Source organism: Sarcophilus harrisii, chromosome 2, assembly GCF_902635505.1.
Source record: "Sarcophilus harrisii chromosome 2, mSarHar1.11, whole genome shotgun sequence".
Lineage (NCBI taxonomy): Eukaryota > Metazoa > Chordata > Mammalia > Dasyuromorphia > Dasyuridae > Sarcophilus > Sarcophilus harrisii.
In genome coordinates, this window is record NC_045427.1 from 264,695,917 (window position 1) to 264,717,308 (window position 21,392).

At 33.1% G+C, this 21,392-nt stretch overlaps 1 protein-coding gene across 2 annotated transcripts in view; it reads left to right on the forward strand.

The window, feature by feature from the left end:
* The window catches only part of TMEM62 (transmembrane protein 62), a 65,214-nt gene that overhangs the window by 38,753 nt on the left and 5,069 nt on the right, over positions 1-21,392 (forward strand). For both annotated transcript variants that reach the window (XM_003756075.4, XM_031952175.1), the window contains 3 exons: positions 9,501-9,614; positions 10,932-11,016; positions 18,935-19,039. In XM_003756075.4, coding sequence (XP_003756123.1) covers positions 9,501-9,614; positions 10,932-11,016; positions 18,935-19,039 — 304 coding nt within the window. The remainder of the gene's footprint in view (positions 1-9,500; positions 9,615-10,931; positions 11,017-18,934; positions 19,040-21,392) is intronic.

Consider the following 21,392-nt stretch of genomic DNA (forward strand, 5'->3'; position numbering starts at 1 on the left):
GAGCAAAGTCCATCACAATTAATTATCACATAATCTTACATTGTTTTCCTACAATGTTCTGTTTATTTCACTTAGCATCATTCATGTAAGTCTCTCCAGGGCTTTCTGAAATCATCCTGCTGATCATTTCTTATAGAACAATAATATTTCATTACATTCATATATCATAACTTATTCAGCTATTCTCCAGTTGAGGGGTATCTATTCAGTTTCCAGTTTCTTGCCACTACAAAGAAGGCTGCCATAAACATTTTTGCACATGTGGGTTCCATTCCCTCCTTTAAGATCTCTTTGGGATATAAGCCCAGCAGTAATACTGCTGGATCAAAGGGTATGCACAGTTTGATAGCCCTTTAGGGATAGTTCCAAATTGCTCTCCAGAATGGTTGGATCATTTCACAACTCTAACCACTGGCTATAAAATTTCTTCCCCAGTTTTCTGCTTCCCTTCTAATATTGGTTGCAGCCAGTTCTACTTTTTAAGGAGTTTTTTTTTCCTTCTTTAAATTTTTGTGCCTCTTTTTCCATTTAGCCAATTCTACTTTTTAAGTCATTGTTCTCCACATTGACTTTTTTTCATCTGACCTATTCTGTTTTTTAAGGTATTATTTTCTTAGGTACCTGTTGAGTACTTTTACATGATTTTCTTGCATTGCTTTCATTTCTCTTCCCAATTTTTCTTTCATCTCTCTCATATTATTTTTAAAATCCTTTTTGAGTCCTTCCATGTTATTACACCCATTCATATTTTCCTTGGCATTTTTGGATATTGGAGATTGGACTTTTTAAAATCTTCTTCTGAGTTGTATTTTGCTCTTCCTTGTGACCGTAGTAAGTTCCTATGGTCATAAAATTTTTTTTGGTGTTTTTTTCCATTCTGTTTCTTTACTTTTAACTCTGTCAAAGTGAGGTTCTGTTTCCAAGGTGGAGGGTGCATTATCCTAAGCTTTAGGGGCTTGTGCAACTGTATTTAAAGATACTTCTAAGGCCATGTAAGTTGTCAGTTCTTCCTCTTTGCCCTGCTCTACTTGGGCAAAAAACTCTGGCCTGCTCCTCCATGTCCAGAGATTGACACCCAGGATTTTGACCCAGTTGTTTTCATTTATGTTTTTCTAATTAATAGTGATTTAGATGGTGGCAGAAATTGTGAAAAAAAAAATAAATGAAATACTTAGAGATTATGTACTGAAAAGGGGAAAAAACTAACAAGAATAAATTTCTTGAGAATTATTGGCCAGTGAGAGGAAAGTACAGAGAAAGGGAAGAAGAAAGGGGAGGAGAGGGAAGAGGAGAGAAGAGGAAGGGTGAAGAGAGAGAGAGAGACAGAGACAGAGACAGAGAGAGAAACAGAGAGTGAGAAAGAGGCAGAGAAACAGAGAGAAAGAATGAGAGAGAGAGGAAAAAAAGGGAGAAGGAAGGAGGGAGGGAGGGAAGGAGAGAGAAGAGGAGGAGGAAGAAGAGGAGAAGTAGGATGAAGAAGAGGAGAAGGTGGAGGAGGAAGAGAATAAGGAGGAAGGGGAGGAGGAGGGGGAGGAGAACAAGATGATGAAAAGTAAGAGTCTTCCCTCAGGGAGATGATAATTTTTTTTTTAATGGACTGATACCTGCACTAACAAATAGCATAGGAAATGTAGTGGGGCCAAGGAAATATTCAAGAAAAGAATTCTAGGAATATTTATAGAAAGAGAGTATTTTCAGAAAAAAGGGGGGGAAGGCTTTCTGAAGAAAGTCAATGTCTAGATGCACTCTGAGGCTCTGTCAATGAACATGTAATCACAAAGTAATCATCACACTATGCTAGCATCATTATGCAATTATGAATGTACTCTGAAGAATTTAAGACATCTAATATATTTTCTATGAATATTTACACCTTCTTGAACATGTACATCTTATATATGCAATACAAAGTCTGTAAATCAAAAGTGATGTTGACATTGTGAGAAAGAAAAGAAGGAAAAACATCTTAAACCCCAGGTAACTCCTTTTAAAATGGAGAATATTTATTTCTATAGAACCATGATGGTTGTTTGGCTAAAATGAGACAATGTTGTGTAAAGCCCCATAAAAAATAAGCTGTTTCAATTTTGTTTAGTATTTTATCAATGCTATATTTCTATTCTTTCATATAAATAACCATGCAATAAAACATCTAATTGCTGGCAAAGAATCCTTTAATACTCATGACTGGTAAGCAAAATAAAGTATCATTTATGTGGCTACACTTGCTTTTCAAAAAAAAAAAAATAGTGATTTAGAACATTTTTTATATGATTGTAAGTAGCTTTGATTTATTCATCTAAAAACTGATCATATGTTTTGATCATTTATTAATTGAGGAATGACTCATTTTTGTAAATTTGACTCAATTCTTTATATATTTGAGAATGGGACCTTTATGAGAGACACTTTCTATAAATCCCTCTTCCCATAGTTTTCTCCTTTCCTTCTAGTCTTCATGGTTTTGTTTGTGTGAAACTTTTTCAATTTAATGTAATTAAAATAATCCATTTTGCATTTCATAATGTTCTCTATATCTTGTTTGGCCATAAATTCTTCCTTTCTCCACAGACTTGACAGGTAAACTATTTCATGCTCCCCTAATTTGCTTATGGTATCATTCTTTATGTCAAAATCACGTATCTGTTTTGATCTTATCTTGTTATATGGTGAGATGTTGATGTTTGCCTACTTTCTGCCAAACTGCTTTTCAATTTTCCTAGCAGTTGCAATCCCATAGTAAGCTCTTGTCCTTAAAACTGAGATTACCATATTTTCAAATACTAGATTACTATGGTCATTACCTACTGTGTATTATGTACCTAATGTATTCCAGTAATCCACCACTCTGTTTCTTAGTCAATACCAAATTAGTTTGATGATTACCATTTTGAATTGTCATTTGAGATCGAATTATGGCTAGACCATTTTCCTTTATATTCTTTTTGCATTAATTCCCTTGATATTCTTGCCCTTTTGTCCTTCCTGATGAGTTTTGTTATTTTTTCCTAGCTTTATTAATTTATTTTTTGTTAGTTTTATTAGTATGGTACTGAATAAATTAATTTGGAGAGAATTGATCTTTTTATTAAATTAGCTTAGCCTGCTAATTATTATTTTTTCAGTTCAGATCTTATTTGTATGAAAAGTGTTTTATGATTGTGTTCATATATTCCTGGGTTTGTTTTTTTGCCTCGCAATTTGTTAACTATTTTAATTGGTTAATTAATATAACTAAACTCTAATGGTATATCACGTTGATTTATTAGAGTAATTCTTCAGAAGGTACAGTGGATTCCATTGTTGTTTGTCTAAGTTCTCGTTTTTTATTACTACTTTTTTGAGAGACTTATTTGGTGGTCTCAAAACTGTTTCAGATCTTCAAGGGTTCTAAAAGGCTAATTTTTAATTAACTAAGGGTTGCTATGATAATTATCTTATCCTGGTGGTTCCCCTGGAATGCTAAGGGATGAGAAAATTCATACTGTCAGCAAAATTTGATGCTGAACTTGGAACAGAAATCTTCAACATGTATGTAGTACTCTTCACAGTAGTGAGTCTGTCTTGGTTCTTGAGTTGCATAGTACCCATATTTAAGGACGACTCCAGAACTTTCAGATATGTATGTACTCAGACAAAAGATAGACATCCAGGAGCCCCAGAACATTGATCATTACACCACCATCTCCCTGACCCATCCTACCAGGCTCTTGTTTCTCACAATCCCTTCTCAGTGACTCAGTTTGAGTTTGCCAGCGTTGAAAGCTTATTGCCAAGAGGTAGAGTTCAGGCAACAATGCAGCTGGATCTTGCAACATTCCCTTTCAAACAGCTTTAAAATAATACCTTAGATCAGATTGTAGAGTAGCAAAACTAGCAAGGGGTTGGAATGGGATTTTTTTAGCTTAAAATAACTTGGGAGGTCAGCAAGTGAGGTCCATGCCATGAAGGGGGAGCCAGCCCGAGTATGACAACGGCACCGGGTGGGTCCTGGAAGCAGAGTAACAGTGGCAGCAGCAGCAGTTTGGGGAGTTCTCAGTTACTAAGGGGGTCAGGCAATTCATCAGAAAGAGATTACAGGGGATTCTTGGCTGGCCACTCTCTTGCCCATCCTCCTTTCCCAAATCCCAGCTCTAGGCTTGTGATAAGTCACAAAGGATCAGGGATCTTGGCCACAGTTCTAAGTCAGGGAAGAGTATCTGTGTTTGTGGCTGCAGAGGAGTAGGGCCCCTCCTAGGCAAAGACAGGATCTGAATCATCCCACTGTGGAGGCACTGAGAAATTGAAGACCCCCCAGAATTAACTCTGAAAATAACAACATGAAAATGCTTAAACCTTGGGACAGTAACCCTTCTCCCTGAGGTGAGTAAATCTAAAATTTACCATAAAGTTCAAAGTCAAGAAATGGGCTAAGAAGATAAGCAAAAAACAGCAAAAAAGAACTTAACCATAAAAAAACTTATCATAAAGGCAGGGAAGACAAGACACAAGTGTAGAAGAAGACAACAATTTGTAAAGTCTTACAACCAAAGCCTTAAAGAAAAGTGCTAACTGGATACAAGTTCAACAAGAATTATTGAAAGAGTTAAAGAGAGAAGTATAGTAGAGGAAAAATTGGGAAAACAAATGAGAATGATATAAGAAAATTATGAAAATTATCTGAAAGCCATGATCAAAAAGGAGCCTAGATATCATATTTCAAGAAATCATAAAGGAAAACTGCCCCAGTATCTTAAACCAGAGAGTAAAATAGAAATGGAAAGAATGCACTGATCACTTCCTGAAAGAGACCTCAAAATGAAAACTCCCAGGAATATTATAGTAAAATTCTAGAATTTCAAGGTCAAGGAGAAAATATTGCAAACAGCCATAAAAAAACAATTCAGATATCTGGGAACTACAAAGAGGATCACACGGGATTTTAACATTTTCCATGTTAAAGGAATTGAAGGTTTATAATAAGATATTCTGGAAGGCTAGGGAGCTAGGATTACACCCAAGAATAATCTACCCAGCAAAACAGTATAATCCTTTGGGGGTGAGGGGAGGGATATTTAATGAAAAAAAAAAGAATTTTTAAGAATTCTTTAAGGATTCTTAGGGCAGTTAAATGGTACAATGGATAAGAGTGCTGGCCCTGAAGTCAGGAAGACCTGAGTTCAAATCCAGCCTCAGATACTTAATACTTCCTTAGCTGTGTGACCCTGGGCAAGTCACTTAACCCCAAATGCCTCAGCAAAAAAAAAAAAAAAAAAAAATCTTGATGAAAAGACCAGAGCTGAATAGAAAATTTGGCATTCTAGTAAAAGACTCAAGAGAAATCTAAAAAGGTAAACATGAAAGAGTATTCATAAGAGACTCAATAAAATTAAACTGTTTAGATTCTTATATGGAAAGATGATACATGCAATTTCTGAGAACTTTATCATTTAGAGGGATATTTAGAAGGACTTTATATAGACAGGGTAAACCTGTGAATCATTTATGTTGAGATGTTTCTTTAAAAAATGAAGGCCTATGATAGAGGTATGCACTAGGAGAAGGGGAAAAGGAGAAATAGAATGGAGAAGATTTTCTCACAGAAAATGTGCACAAGGTAAAGGGGGGAAAGGAATGTTGGTGGTTGGCAACGCTTGAGCCTCATTCTCATATTTCAAAGTGGGATAAATATTTATACATACTCAATTGGGTAAAGAGATCTATCTTACCTAGTAGGGAAATTGGAAAGTGAGGAGACAAGGAATGGTGGAGGGAGGTGACAAAAAAGAGGGTAGATTAAAGGGAGGCAGTGGTCAAACTTTTGAGGAGGGACAGGATAAAAAGAGAAAGATAAGAGAAGAAAATAGGATAAAGGGAAATACAATAAATAATTATAACTGTGAATGTGATGTGCTCATTCATAAAATAATCACACAGCAGAATCAATTAGAAACCAGAATCCAAAAGAGATACTCTTGAAACAGAAACACATACAGAGATTTAAATTAAAGTGCTGGCAAGATTATGTGATGGTCAATTATGACAGACTTTAGCTCTTCTTAGTATTGTGATAATCCAAGACAATTCCAAAAGACTTGAGATGGAAAATGCCATCCACATCCAGAGAGAGAACTGTGGAGACTGATTCTTTTTGGGTTTTTTGTTTGCTTGCTTTTTCTTTCTAGTGTTTTTTCTGTTTTAGTCTGATTTTTCTTGTACAACATGACATATGGAAATGTGTTAAAGAGGATTGTACATTTTTAACCTATAGAAGATTGCTTGCTACCTAATGGAAAGAGAAAATTTTGGTATACAAAACTTAAAATGCTAAAAATTATTTTTATGTGTATTTGAAAAAATATATTATTTAGGAAAAAGTGGGCAAGTAAAAAAAATCTATCTTTACATTTATTTGGAAAAAATAAACTACTTTTGAGGAAAAAAAAATAAAAAGGCTTAAGCAGAATCTGCTATGCTTCAGCTAAAATAAAAAAGGCAAAGGTAGTAGTCATTATATAGGTAAGTGACATAACAAATAGAGTGCCCGGCTTGGAATCAGGAAGACTCATTTTCACGGGTTCCAGTGTAATCCCAGACACTCAGTAGCTGTGTGATCCTGGGCAAGTCACTTAACCCTGGTTGTCTTGGCTTCCTCCAATAGCTTTTCCAAGAAAATCCTAAATTGTGTCGTGGAGATTTGGACACAGCTGACAAAACTGAATAATAACAAAGTAATCATGCTTTCAGAAAAAGCAAAAGTAAAAATACACCTAATTAAAAGAGATAGGGAAACTATATTTTGCTGAAAAGTACCAATAACAATGAAATAATATAGAAAAATTAAATTGATAAAAGTCTCTTTTCTTAGATATATAGAGACCTGAATTAAATTTATTTTAAAAAATATTCTTCATTTGGTAAATTGTCAAGGGATATTAACAGAAGTTTTCAGGAGAAAAAATTAAAGCTATGTATAGCATATGAAAAAATGCTCTAAATCATTACTGATTAGAAAAATGCCAATTAAAACAACTCTTGAGGAGGATTCTGGAAAGATGGTAGAGTAGGTCAGTAAATTTCAGGGTCTCCAGATTTCCCCCACAAACAGCAAATTTGCACCTCAAGGTGCATAACAGGGATCTGACCCTCTTGGAATCTACCCAAGAAGACCCAAAGAAAGACCTCAATCTGGGGATTAATTAGTGTGTAGGGCAAACACTTCCAGGCTATCTCTACCAAAATGGCCTTCAGAAGCCCTGGGACTAGTTGGGTTTGGAACTTATACCTTCTAGACAGGCTGGGAAGTCAAGAGTCTGATTAAAAATGCCAGGCCCAGCACTCCTGCCCAGATAGAGCCCTGGGCCAAAAGGACCAGGACACCACGTGAGTACAGAAGCAGTGGGCAGGGACTCTGCGGGAGGGTGGAGCTTTTGGTTTGTGGTACCAGGTCAGAGGGGAGAGCCCAAGTGAAGCTAGAAGCACCATCCATCTCCCAACCACAGGATTAGAAGTGCTTACACTAGTACTTCTTATTTTTTTTTAAGTTACCCAATTAGAAAAAGAGATACAGAGTCTTAGAGAAGAAAATAATTCTTTGAAAATTAGAATTGGACAAGTGAAGCTATAAGAGACCCAGAAATAACAAGACAAAATATAAAGAATGAAAAAATAGAACAGAATTTGAAACATAAGAAAAACAACAAATTTAGAGAACAGATCAAGAAGAGAAAATATAAGAATAATTGGACAATCTGAAATTGTCCAAAAAAAGAATTGACTCAATAATGCAAGAAATAATCCAAGAAAATTGTCCTGGACTGATAGAACATTGAGGGGAAAGTAGAAATAGAAATAATCCACTGATCAACACCTCAGAGATATCCTTTCTGAAAAAACACATAAGAATATTATCACCAAATTTCAAAACCCCTAAATCAAAGAGAAAATTTTACAATTAAACAAACAAGCAAAAAAAAATTTAAACTTGCTACAATTAGAATTTTTTAACAGTTAGCAGCCGCAATAAAAGACCATAAATTCTGGAATCATATGCCAGCAATCAAAAGAACTAATAAGCCTGTGCCCAAAAATATCATATCTAGCAAAATTATCCATGATGAATGGAAAAAAGTAGACATTCAATGAATTAGCAGATTTTCAGGATTTTGTCTCAACCAAACCTGAACTTAATGGAAAATTTAACATATAAGAGCCAATATCAAAGATTAATGTCAAGGAACTTAACATGTACAAATTGTTTTTTTACATGGAAATGTATACCATCTGTTTAAGAAAGATTGGGGCAGAGTTGAGTAGGATATGGCCTTTAAAAAGCAAAATGTCTAGGAAAAGGTAAAAATATTAATTGTATTATACAAATGAGGTGCAGAGGAGGAAGAGACACAGATGGAGAGGAGGGCTTGTAGTTTTGAAAACCTATTCACATCAAGAATGGATTATTACATATATACATGCATACATAACCATGTAGCACTATCAATCTGTATGATTATGATGGAATACTATTTTACCATAAGAAATTTGAGAGGGATGGTTTCAGAAACACTTGGCAAGACTTATGAATTGATGCAAAACAAAGTGAGCAGAATCAGGAGATTATTGAAAACAGTAATAATAATGTATTTGTGATCAATTGTGACTTAGTATAATATTGACCTAAAATAATACAAAAGAAATCATGATGAAAAATGCTACCTACTGCCAGAGAAAAAAACTGATGAATTCATTGCAAATTGAAGCATGGTTTTCTTACATTCTTTATTTTTCTTGCTTTTTTGGTGATATGACTAATGTGGAAACATATTTAACATGATACAGCCTGCCTTATCAATGGGATAGGAGGGGTTGGAATGAGAAAGAAAAAAAAAAGAGAATTTGGAATTTAGAATTTAAAAAGAAAAAGATGTTAAAGTAATACTGTTTAAAAAAAATTTTTTTAAGTTGACACAAAAAAGAGACTTTTGTCTACTTTGCTTATATATCCTTATTCAAGGATATATGAAATCATGTGTAATAAGGTTATTAGCCCTTTGAAACAACAATGGAAGAATCCCCACCTTTTGACATAAAGTATTGATAAGTTAAAACTTAATGTAGTATTCAAAACTGAATTTTACCTCTTCATACCTTTGTATATCCATACATGAACAGTTCATTCTTTTAACATTAATTGAATGCCTGCAGTGTTCCTGGAAACATAGTAGGTTCTAGATCTTTAGACTACTTCCTTTTACTAAATCAGAAGCTATTTTCATGCCTGTTTTAAAGATATTCCCACTAAATTTTTAAACAATAAAATTTAAGCTAGAAATTAAGTAGCACACAATATAGGAACCACTGTTTGAATTTGTTTCAAAAAAGATAAAGGAATAAAAGAAGAAACTTAAGAGATTCAGTGAAAACTATTACTGCTTATGTGAGAAAATTTCTTATATATATTTTAATGCATTTTAAAGTATGCTAAATGTGTGAAAGGTGATCTATTTTTTTTTTTTATCTAGGATTCCACTGGAAGGTTTAAAAATGTTGAGCACAAATTTTCTATAAAAGGAAACATTCATACTAAATTTAATTTTATGCAATCGTTCATTCTCCTAACTGATCACTATATTGTGGTAGGTATATTCAATCAAATGTGTCGTATGTTTTTATGTATGTCTGTTTATAATGATGAAGAATTTTGCAACTTAATTTTAAGTATCTAAAAAAGGTCACTATTATACCAGTGAAATTGGAAAGATGACATAAAAGAAGAAAACTTATCTTAAATAAGAGTGAATAAAATACTCTGACAATGCTTTAAATTTGAAATAGACAAACTGACAAGGAATGCTTGGAATAAACACAATGGAATTGTGACAGTCAAGTAGAATAAATGTGAAAGCACCCTACAAACTATGCAGGACTATTTATCTTCACAAATGCTGAGTGTAATGATAATGTTTCCTGGTTTTAAGTGTCATAAATTCTAGGAATTTTAGGTAGTATTGGCTTAGATGAAGGATTTTTAATATTGAAGTTTTTTGTATTGTATATGCAGACTCCAGATCAGTTAAGTAATCAATTTTTAAGTATATATTTGTTGACATAAATATTGTCTCTACCTCAAATATACATATTATTTGCTTTCAAGGAATCTCATTTAAAGAAAAATAAAACAAAAACTCCAAACTCTCTTAATCCAGCTTAAAGTGAACTACTTTGTGAGCTTTGTAATTGGGAATAGAATAACAATAGAAAATCGATTAACTGCATAAGTTTTATTGCTACTTTTTATTTATATGCCTCACTGATTTTTCCTTAAATTTACTCCCTACTTTTAACTTTTTAATAGTCATTTAAATTAAATGAACCATTGAATAGCATAAACTATACCGCCACACTATATTGTATAGTAGAGCATAGACTATATCACATTACATGCCCATCTCTAATGCCTCTCCCCTATTGAAAGTCAAGAGTTACAGATAAAATAAAGGGATAAAATAGGCATCAGAAATGGTAGATATGAAATAGATTTGGGAGAAGAATAAGGTTTCCAAGGAAAGGATTTGGAAGAATCCATTAAAGAAATATACCATGAAGCCTAAGTATGCTGTTGACTGGCAGGTTAAATATTTAGAGGAGTTTAGCAGATTAACCAAAGTTATATATTTGAAGGCGGAAATGCCATTAAAGGGAAGATGTTATGAAGAGGGAGAGAGTACTTCATAGTGGGTTAGTCCTGAAAAGGATTGAAGTATTATAAATTTTAATATTGAAACTTATTGAAATTTTTCTTGTGATGGGAGGATGTTTTTTTTCTGACTATGCTAATTTCTTTAGTTATAAAAAAGGTGCTCTTTCCATTTGAAATATTAAAAATATGTATCTGCCCCAATTTGAATTTATAGAACATAAGTAATAAATATTAATAATACGCTTTTTTGTAGGCCCGAATCATTTTTGTTCTGATTGTAATGACCCCACAACTCCTTCTCATTATATTCAGATACAGCAAGAAATTAGAACTGAAAGGTAAGATTTACTTCTTCTTTTACAAAACTATAAAATTTTGGCACCAAGAAGCCTTTATTTTTAAATACTTGTTTAAATGAAAAATGATCATTAAAAAAATTAACACATAACATGGTAGGATTTGTCAAGAACTTTACATATCTACATGAAGTGGGTGCTATTATTATCTCTATTTTACAAATAAGTAAATTTAATGCTAACTGTATTATAAAATAATAAATTTTAATATATTCTATCTTGGTATGAGCCCTTAAGAGTTTTAGTTTTTTCCTTTTAACTGCTATCTTATTATAAAACACTTTGCCTTGAGGAAAGTTTTCCAGTTTTTTTGTTTGCTGGCAATAGAGCCACAATTTAAAGATTATAGAATCATAACAATTTTTAAAATCCAACTTAACTAAAATTATTTAATGTAAATATTAGGTAAACTGTTTTTGAAAAAATGACTTGATTACATTGCCAAAGTATGTTGATTTTTTCCTATATATCTTTTTTCACCTCTCCTGTTTATTCTTGCCTCTTTACTCACATACGCACCAGCTTAGTTCATGCCTTTTTCTATCACTTGAACTACTGTAATAGTCTGAAAATTGGTTTCCCTGTTTTCAGTGTCCCTCCTCTCCAAGCTATTCTTTAGTCAGCTGTTAAGTTGATATTTCTGAAGCACACTTCTAATCATGTAATTCCTCTACTCCAGAAGTTTCAGTGGCTTACTATTTCCAGGAAAAAAACATAAACTTCTAGCATTTAAAGTCTTCTACAATCTTGCTCCAGGTCATCATTCTAGACTGATTTCTTTTTTTTCTTTTTTTTTTTTTCTTTTGATTTTGATTTTGATTTTTTATTTATTTATTTATTTTATTTAATAGCCTTTTATTTACAGGTTATATGTATGGGTAAGTTTACAGCATTAACAATTGCCAAACCTCGTTCCAATTTTTCACCTCTTACCCCCCACCCCTTCCCCCAGATGGCAGGATGACCAGTAAATGTTAAATATATTAAAATATTAATTAGATACACAATAAGTATACATGACCAAACCGTTATTTTGCTGTACAAAAAGAATCAGACTCTGAAATATTGTACAATTAGCTTGTGAAGGAAATCAAAAATGCAGGTGGGCATAAATATAGGGATTGGGAATTCAATGTAATGGTTTTTAGTCATCTCCCAGAGTTCTTTCTCTGGGCGTAGCTGGTTCAATTCATTACTTCTCCATTGGAAATGATGTGGTTGATCTCATTGCTGAGGATGGCCAGGTCCATCAGAACTGGTCATCATATAGTATTGTTGTTGAAGTATATAATGATTCCTGGTCCTGCTCATTTCACTCAGCATCAGTTCGTGTAAGTCTCTCCAGGCCTTTCTGAAATCATCCTGTTGGTCATTTCTTACAGAACAATAATATTCTATAATATTCATATACCACAATTTATTCAGCCATTCTCCAACTGATGGGCATCCGCTCAGTTTCCAGTTTCTAGCCACTATAAAGCGGGCTGCCACAAACATTCGTGCACATACAGGTCCCTTTCCCTTCTTTATAATCTCTTTGGGATATAAGCCCAGTAGTAACACTGCTGAATCAAAGGGTATGCACAGTTTGATAACTTTTTGAGCATAGTTCCAAACTACTCTCCAAAATGGTTGGATTCGTTCACAACTCCACCAACAATGCATCAATGTCCCAGTTTTCCCGCATCCCCTCCAACAATCATCATTATTTTTTCCTGTCATCTTAGCCAATCTGACAGGTGTGTAGTGGTATCTTAGAGTTGTCTTAATTTGCATTTCTCTGATTAATAATGACTTGGAGCATCTTTTCATATGACTAGAAATAGTTTCAATTTCTTCATCTGAGAATTGTCTGTTCATATCCTTTGACCATTTTTCAATTGGAGAATGGCTTGATTTTTTATAAATTAGAGTTAATTCTCTATATATTTTGGAAATGAGGCCTTTATCAGAACCTTTGACTGTAAAAATATTTTCCCAGTTTATTGCTTCCCTTCTAATCTTGTCTGCATTGGTTTTGTTTGTACAAAAACTTTTCAGTTTGGTATAGTCGAAATTTTCTATTTTGTGATCAGTAATGATCTCTATTCTAGACTGATTTCACATTAATCTTTCTCATGTATTTTCTGTTCTTGCCAAACTGATTTTTTGCTGAATTTCTGTAAATAACATTCCATCTCCTACCTCTGTACCCTCATAATAGGTTTTCACTATTCTTGGAGTGTTTCTCCTTTCTAAACTTTATGCCTCTCAGTATATATTGATCTGTTAAAAGCTCAAGCATTACTACTTAAATGAAGTCATTCTTCATCCTAGTTTTTATTATGCTCCATATACACTTGAAATACTTTTTATACACTATTTATTTATTATAACTTTTTATATACAAAACATATGCATGGGTAATTTTTCAGCATTGAACCTTGCAAAAACTTCTGTTCCAACTTTTCCCCTCCTTCCCTCCACCCATCCCCTAGATGGCAGGTAGTCCCATACATGTTAAATATGTTAAAGTATATATTAAATACAATATATGTACACATATTTATACAGTTATCTTGCTGCACAAAAAAGATAGGATTTAGAAAGAAGGTAAAAAGAACCTGAGAAAAAAAACAAAAATTCAGGCAAACAACAAAGAGTGGAAATGTCATGTTGTGGTCCATACTCATTTCCCAGTGTTCTTTCTCTGGGTGTAGCTGGTTCTGTTCATTACAGATCAATTGTAACTGATTTGGATCTTCTCATTGTTGAAGAAATTCATGTCCATCAGAATTGATCATCATATGCTATTATTGTTGAAGTGTATAACAATCTCCTGGTTCTGCTCATTTCATTTAGCATCAGTTCATGTATAAATCTCCAAGCCTTTCTGTATTTATCCTGCTGTTCATTTCTTATAAAACAATAATATTCCATAACATTCATGCACCACAATTTATTCAGCCATTCTTCACTTGATAGACATCCATTCAATTTCCAGTTTCTAGCCACTACAAAAAGGGCTGCCACTAACATTTTTGCACACACAGGTCCCTTTCCCTTCTTTAAGATCTCTTTGGGATATAAGCCCAGTAGTAACACTGTTGGATCAAAGGGTATGTACAGTTTGATAACTTTTTGAACATAGTTCCAAATTGCTCTCCAGAATGGTTGGATCTGTTCACAGTTCCACCAACATTGTATCAGTGTCCCAGTTTTCCCACATTCCCTCCAACATTCATCATTATCTTTTCCTGTCATCCTAGCCAATCTGAGAGATGTGTAGTCTCAGAGTTGCTTTAATTTGCATTTCTCTGATTAATAATGATTTGGAGCATCTTTTCATATGGCTAGAAATAGTTTCCATTTTTTTATCTGAAAGTTGTCTGTTCATATCCTTTGGCTATTTATCAATTGGAGAATGGCTTGATTTCTTATAGAGTCAATTCTCTATATATTTTGGAAATGAGGCCTTTATCAGAACTTTTGACTGTAAAAATGTTTTCCCAGTTTATTGCTTCCCTTCTAATCTTGTTTGCATTAGTTTTGTTTGTGCAAAACCTTTTTAATTTGATATAATCAAAATTTTCTATTTGGTGATCAATAATGATCTTTAGTTCTTTTTTGGTCACAAATTCCTTCTTCCTGAAGAAGTCTGAGAGGTAAGCTATCCTATGTTCCTCTAATTTATTTATAATCTCATTCTTTATGCCTAGATCATGAACCCATTTTGACCTTATCTTGGTGTATGGTGTTAAGTATGGGTCAATGCCTAATTTCTGCCATACTGATTTCCAGTTTTCCCAGCAGCTTTTGTCAAACAGTGAATTCTTATCCCAAAAGCTGGGGTCTTTGGGTTTGTCAAACATTAGATTATTATAGTTATTGACTATTTTGTCCTGTGAACCTAACCTAGTCCACTGATCAACAAGTCTGTTTCTTAGCCAGTACCAAATGGTTTTGGTGAGTGCTGCTTTATAATATAGTTTTAGATCTGATACAGGTAGGCCACCTTCATTTGTTTTTTTTTTCATTAGTTCCCTTGAAAGTCTTGACCTTTTGTTCTTCCAGATAAATTTTTTTTCCCCTAGGTCATTAAAATAGTTTTTTGGGAGTCTGATTAGTATACCACTAAATAAATAGAAGTTTAGGAGGTAGTATTGTCATCTGAATGCTGGTGATTTATGTGGGTTTATTTTGTATTCTGCAACTTTGCTAAAGGTGTGGATTATTTCTAATAGCTTTTTAGTAGAATCTCTGGGGCCTCTAAGTATTCCATCATATCATCTGCAAAGAGTGATAATTTGATTTTCTCATTACCTACTCTTAATTCTTTAATCTCTTTCTCAACTCTTATTGCTGAAGCTAGCATTTCTAATATGATATTGAATAGTAATGGTGATAGTGGGCAACCTTGTTTCACTCCTGATCTTATTGGCAATGGTTATAGTTTATCCCCATTACATATGCTGCTTATTGACGGTTTTAAATAGATGCTACTGACTATTTTAAGGAAAAGTCCATTTATTCCTATACTCTCAAGTGTTTTTAATAGGAATGGATGTTGGATTTTATCAAATGCTTTTTCTGCATCTATTGAGATAATCATATGGTTTTTGTTAATTTGGTTATTGATATAGTCAGTTATGCTAATAGTTTTCCTAATATTGAACCAGCCCTGCATTCCTGGTATAAATCCTACTTGATAATGATGTATTATCCTTGGGATGATTTTCTGTAATCTTTTTGCTAATATTTTATTTAAAATTTTTGCATCAATATTCATTAGGGAGATTGGTCTATAATTTTTTTTCTCTGTTTTCAACCTACCTGGTTTACATATCAGTACCATATTTGTGTCATAAAAGGAATTTCCCTATTTTTTCAAATAGTTTATATAACCTTGGAGTTAATTGTTCTTTAAATGTGTGGTAGAATTCACATGTAAATCCATCTGGTCCTGGGGATTTTTTTCTTAGGGAGTTGATTAATAGCTTGTTCTATTTCTTTTTCTAAAATGGGACTATTTAAGCAATTTACTTCCTCTTCTGTTAACCTAGGCAGCCTATATTTTTGAAGGTAGTCATCCATTTCACTTAGGTTATCAAATTTATTGGCATAAAGTTGGGCAAAGTAATTCCTAATTATTGCTCTAATTTCTTCTTCATTAGTGGCGAGTTCTCCCTTTTCATTTTTAAGGCTAACAATTTGATTTTCCTCTTAACTTTTTCTAATTAAATTTACCAAAGGTTTATCTGTTTTGTTAGTTTTTTCATAAAACCAACTCTTAATTTTATTAATTCAATAGTTTTTTTTACTTAAAATTTTATTAATTTCTTTTAATTTAAGAATTTCAAGTTTAGTATTAATTTGCTCTTTTTCTAGCTTTTTAAGTTGCAAGCCCAATTCATTGATTTTCTCTTTCTCTATTTTATTCAAGTAAGTCTCTAGAGATATAAAATTTCCCCTTATTACCGCTTTGGCTGCATCCCACAAATTTTGGTATGTTGTCTTATTATTTTCATTCTCTTGGATGAAATTATTGTGTCTGTGCTTTGCTGTTTCACCCATTCATTCTTTAGGATGAGATTATTTAGTTTCCAATTACTTTTTGGTCTATTTTCCCCTAGCTTTTTGCTGAATGTAGTTTTTATTGCATCATGATCTGAAAAGAATGCATTTACTATTTCTGCCTTTCTGCATTTGAATTTGAAGTCTTTATGTTCTAATATATGGTCAGTTTTTGTATAGGTTCCATGAACTGCTGAGAAGAAAATGTACTCCTTTCTGGATCCATTCAGTTTTCTCCAAAGATCTATCATACCTAACTTTTCTAATATTCTGTTTACCTCTTTAACGTCTTTCTTATTTGTTTTGGGGTTTGATTTATCTAATTCTGAAAGTGCAAGGTTGAGATCTCCCCCATTATAGTTTTGCTGTCTATTTCTTCTTGCAGCTCTATTAACTTCTCTTTTAGGAATTTAGATGCTATACCACTTGGTGCATATATGGATATAGCTTCATTATCTATGCTACCCGTTAGCAAGATATAGTGTCCTTCCTTATCTCTTTTAATTAGATCAATTTTTGCTTTTCTTTTTTTTTTGGTTTTGCTTGACTGATTCTTGATGTCTTGAGTCATTCTTTCCATTTGTTCAAGTCTGATTTTTAATAAATGATTTTCTTCATTTTAAGTATATTTATATTATCTCTTTACATATTGTTTCATTCCAGGAGAATGTAAGCTTTTGGGGGGCAAGGGTTTTGGAGTTTTTTTTAATCTTTTACCTCCAGAGCTAGAATAGTACTTTTCACTTGATAGCTGTATAATAAATGCTTCCTTAATTGAGCCTAATTGCTATATTTGCAAAGTTAACTGGTTATTCAGGAAAAGTCTAATCTGCCAATCCTCTACATGCTTATATTTTTATAAGCAAGTCATCACATTTGATCAAAGGGAAAAATTCTTCATTTTTGTGTATCAAAACCCATTAGTAGACAGGCACAATCAAAATAAAAACCATTTGATAACAAATAAAACCAATTTATTAAAATGCACTTAATAAAAAAAATTTTTTTAAAGATTGTGTAATCTTAACATTTCAGTTTCCTCATCTGTAAAATGAAGCAGTGGTTGTATGACTTTTCAAATTTTTTTCCAGTTATAAATATGCTCCTAACTGATACTGATATTTCATTTCTTTAGTAGTGAGCCCGCTTTGTTTGCAAACCTCATCTAGGTGAATGAGTAACTAATTGATGTCACTAAGGGATGAGAAGTACTGCTATGCAGTCTTTAAGCCTTTTAATTAGCCTACTCCTGAAAAATTTTATGTAAGACTTGTTCTTTTCAACTAAAGATCAAGAACAATTGTTAAAAGTTTTGTTGTGTTAATTAAAAAGAGGTCATTGAAATTGCTAGAAATTCCTTTTTTAAGCCTAAATACTTTTCCATTTCTTCTTTCCCCTTTTCACTTGTCACATTACCCAACTTATCTTTTTTATACATAGATATGACATATCAATCTTCTCTTCACAAATCTTTAGTATCTCCCTATTATTTGCCGAGTAGAATTTAGTTTCTTGCCCTGCCAGAAATCCTACATAGGACTCTGAACAGTGTTCTCGGGTCTTCCTGTAGATCCCTTGACATTGCAGGAATACCAATAGAGCATGAGAGTTGCCCTTTGGTTATCCTCGCTCGTAGGACATGATAGGTTTAGTTTCTGGTTGATATCCTTCATACTGCTTATGTAGTGCTTTACTTGGTAAAGAATAATATAAGATTGCCCTCAACCCTGTGCTTCTCCCTTCCATGTCTTTGTAGTAATGGTGTCACAGTGGTGGAAGAAAATATAAAAATGTACTAAGAATCACACACTTTTTAGACTGTCTATAAATATTAACTTAGCTATATTGGTCTTCTGAAATGTGAGGGCCTTGTCCATTGACTGAGGACACATAACTACTGGAATGACTAAATCATCTCAATCTTGATATAATCACTACAATTGAAACCATAATGCAAAAAAATGAAAGGATGGCTCACACTTGGGTAGGGAAATAAAGGAGTGATTGAAGTGGATTCTTTTACATTTCCAGAGGCAACAAGAAGTATTTCATGACACATTTGATGATCTTATTAAAACAAAAATACAGAGCAGAAATCTTTAGAGACTATATTCTTCTAGAACAGAGATATCAAACTTGCCCAAATCAAATTAGAACATAACTGAGAAATGTTTAACAAAACAAAAATACATCACAGAAATAAAGTTAACTTGTGTTTTTCTAAACCAATATGCAATTTGCAGAGATCCATTTCTATTTGAATTTAACACCTGTGTTTTAGAAGAGATTTTTAAAGAAATTGAATTAAGCTTCATTTTTACTGGATTTTTCAAATTACTCTGTTTAGGAACTCCAGGATTTGTAAATATGACCTCATTTTCCTTTCATATCTTGAGCAAAACGGACATCTTTTACTATATTTTATTGTTTCTGAATTCCTATACAGCTTTGGGTAAGTAGCCTACTAGTATACCAGAAGTTTTAGAAAAATTTTCAATATGCTTATACAGATTATGATGGAAAAGGTATTTAAGTAAAATTCTCAACATCTATTATAAAGTTTATTTATTTTTTTATTTAATAGCCTTTTATTTACAGGATATATGCATGGGTAACTTTACAGCATTAACAATTGCCTATTATAAAGTTTAATAAGTCATATATGTTTATCTTTACAAGCCATTTCCTGGGATAATGGTCTTAGTATATGGGCTGTTCCCTAATAGTAATAATAGCAGTAGCTAGTATTTACATAGTGCCTACTGGCTGCCAAGAGGCTCTAAGCTAAGTATTTTACAAATATTATCTCATTTGGTCCTCCCAACAATCCTAGGAGGTCGTTGCTATTATTATGTTCATTTTATATATGAGGAAACTGAGACAAAAGAGATTAAGTGACTTGCCTTTTGCCCCACAGCTAGTGAGTGTCTAAAGCTGGATTTGAACTGAGATTTTTCTGGACTACAGGTCCAGTACTTTATTCATTGCACTACTTACTTATTGCCTAAAATGTTTAGGACACTTGACCTTAAGGCATATTAAGGATATTGAACGAACAGTCTAAGAACTGATTTGTGTAAAATCCAAACAGCAAATAAGCTTTATATTGACCTATGGGTACCATCTAAACAACAAGCCCAGATAATAAGAAACTGAGGTCAATAAAATGAAATCCTGTAAATTATCTTTTAAGTAATCAGTCAACAAGCATTTATTAAGCTCTTACTATATCCCAGGCACTGCACTATCTGTTGGGAATGAAAAGAAAGGCAAAAAACATGGTCCCTACTCTCAAGGAGTTTATATTCTAATAGAGAAGTCAACCCATAAATACTGTGTATAAAGTAGAGGAAAAATCTTAGAGGGAAAAGTACTAACAGCTGAGCAGGCCAGTTAAGTCAAGGCCTATAGAAAACAGGATTTGAGCTGTCTTAAAGGAACCCAATGAGGTTAAGAGGTGAAAGAAAAGTAGCAGAGAATATTTCAGGACTGGGAGCCTGCCAGAGTAAAGGTGTGAAGTACCTTTGGAACTACAAGTGTGCCAGAAAAGCTGCTGGACTGTATGTAGATGATGGGGAGTCAAATATAATAAGATTGGAAAGATTGGAAGAGGACAAGTGGTGAAGGGTTTTAAAAGGCAAACAAGACTTCATATTTGATACTGACAGTAATAGGGAGGCACTGGAATTACTACCCTTTTCAGGGCTTTAAAAAAGTCATTGTGTGTGAACAAAATAATTCTTCAAGTCCCACTTAGGTCTGCCACGTTGCTTGGTGACTATTTTCAAAAACAGATTAATACATTTCACAAATATATATACATACACACACACACACATACACATACAAAGTGCCTACTATGTGATACAATTTGCAATTTTTGCAAACTTTTTTTTTACTTTGCAACTTGTTTCCTCTTCTGCTTCGACATGAGAAGAAGAAAGTAGGTATGGTTAAAAAAATTGTTTAGTGTATGGCCCTATCATGTGTAAGAGCCATATAAAGTATCCATTAGGAAAACCTTTCTGGGGGCAAACTCTTCCACTCTGAATTTCTCAAAAGAATGAATGGGAGGGATGACATTGTCCAGGTCCCTTTTTCACATCAACACTGAGAAGCAAATCTGATTATTTAGAGCTAAGGATATGAAAAGAAACTAAAGAAAAGGAGGAAGAAACAATATAAAGATAGAGAATGTTATCTACAAATTATTCCTTTTGTCAAAGCTAGGAAATAAAAAGACAAACTTTTTTTAGGGTAAGATATTTCCACTGGAGATTACACAAAAGTAAATCTGCAGAGATTATATGTGCTTTTGAAAAAGCTACTTTTCCTAGCCAGCAGGTATTACTTTCCATTACTAATGTTTTCTTCTTGAGAAGACTATGTGAAGACTAAAGAGATAACTAAAGAGGTAACTAGAGATAACTAGATAACTAAAGAGATAACGAGAACTTATTTTCCTTTAGCCCTTTTGAGGCTCATGGGAAGATACAAGGCAGAATATAGAGAGGAAAAAAAAACAACTAACAAAAAGCAAATAGAATTGCCATCCACTAGAAAAAAAACATTTTTGGGGAATTACATGAAAGAAAAAGATGAGCTCCACCTGCATCAATAAAACTTGAAAATATTATGCTATAATAGAAATACATAAAAATAGTCATCAAAAAGATTAATTTATAATAACTAATTCAATGTATTTCAGAAATATTTATTTTAACAAATAAGTTATTTTTGTACTTATGGGGCAAATTTAACCAATCTGGAAAGTTCAGCAATTATCCTATAGAACAGAGCATCTA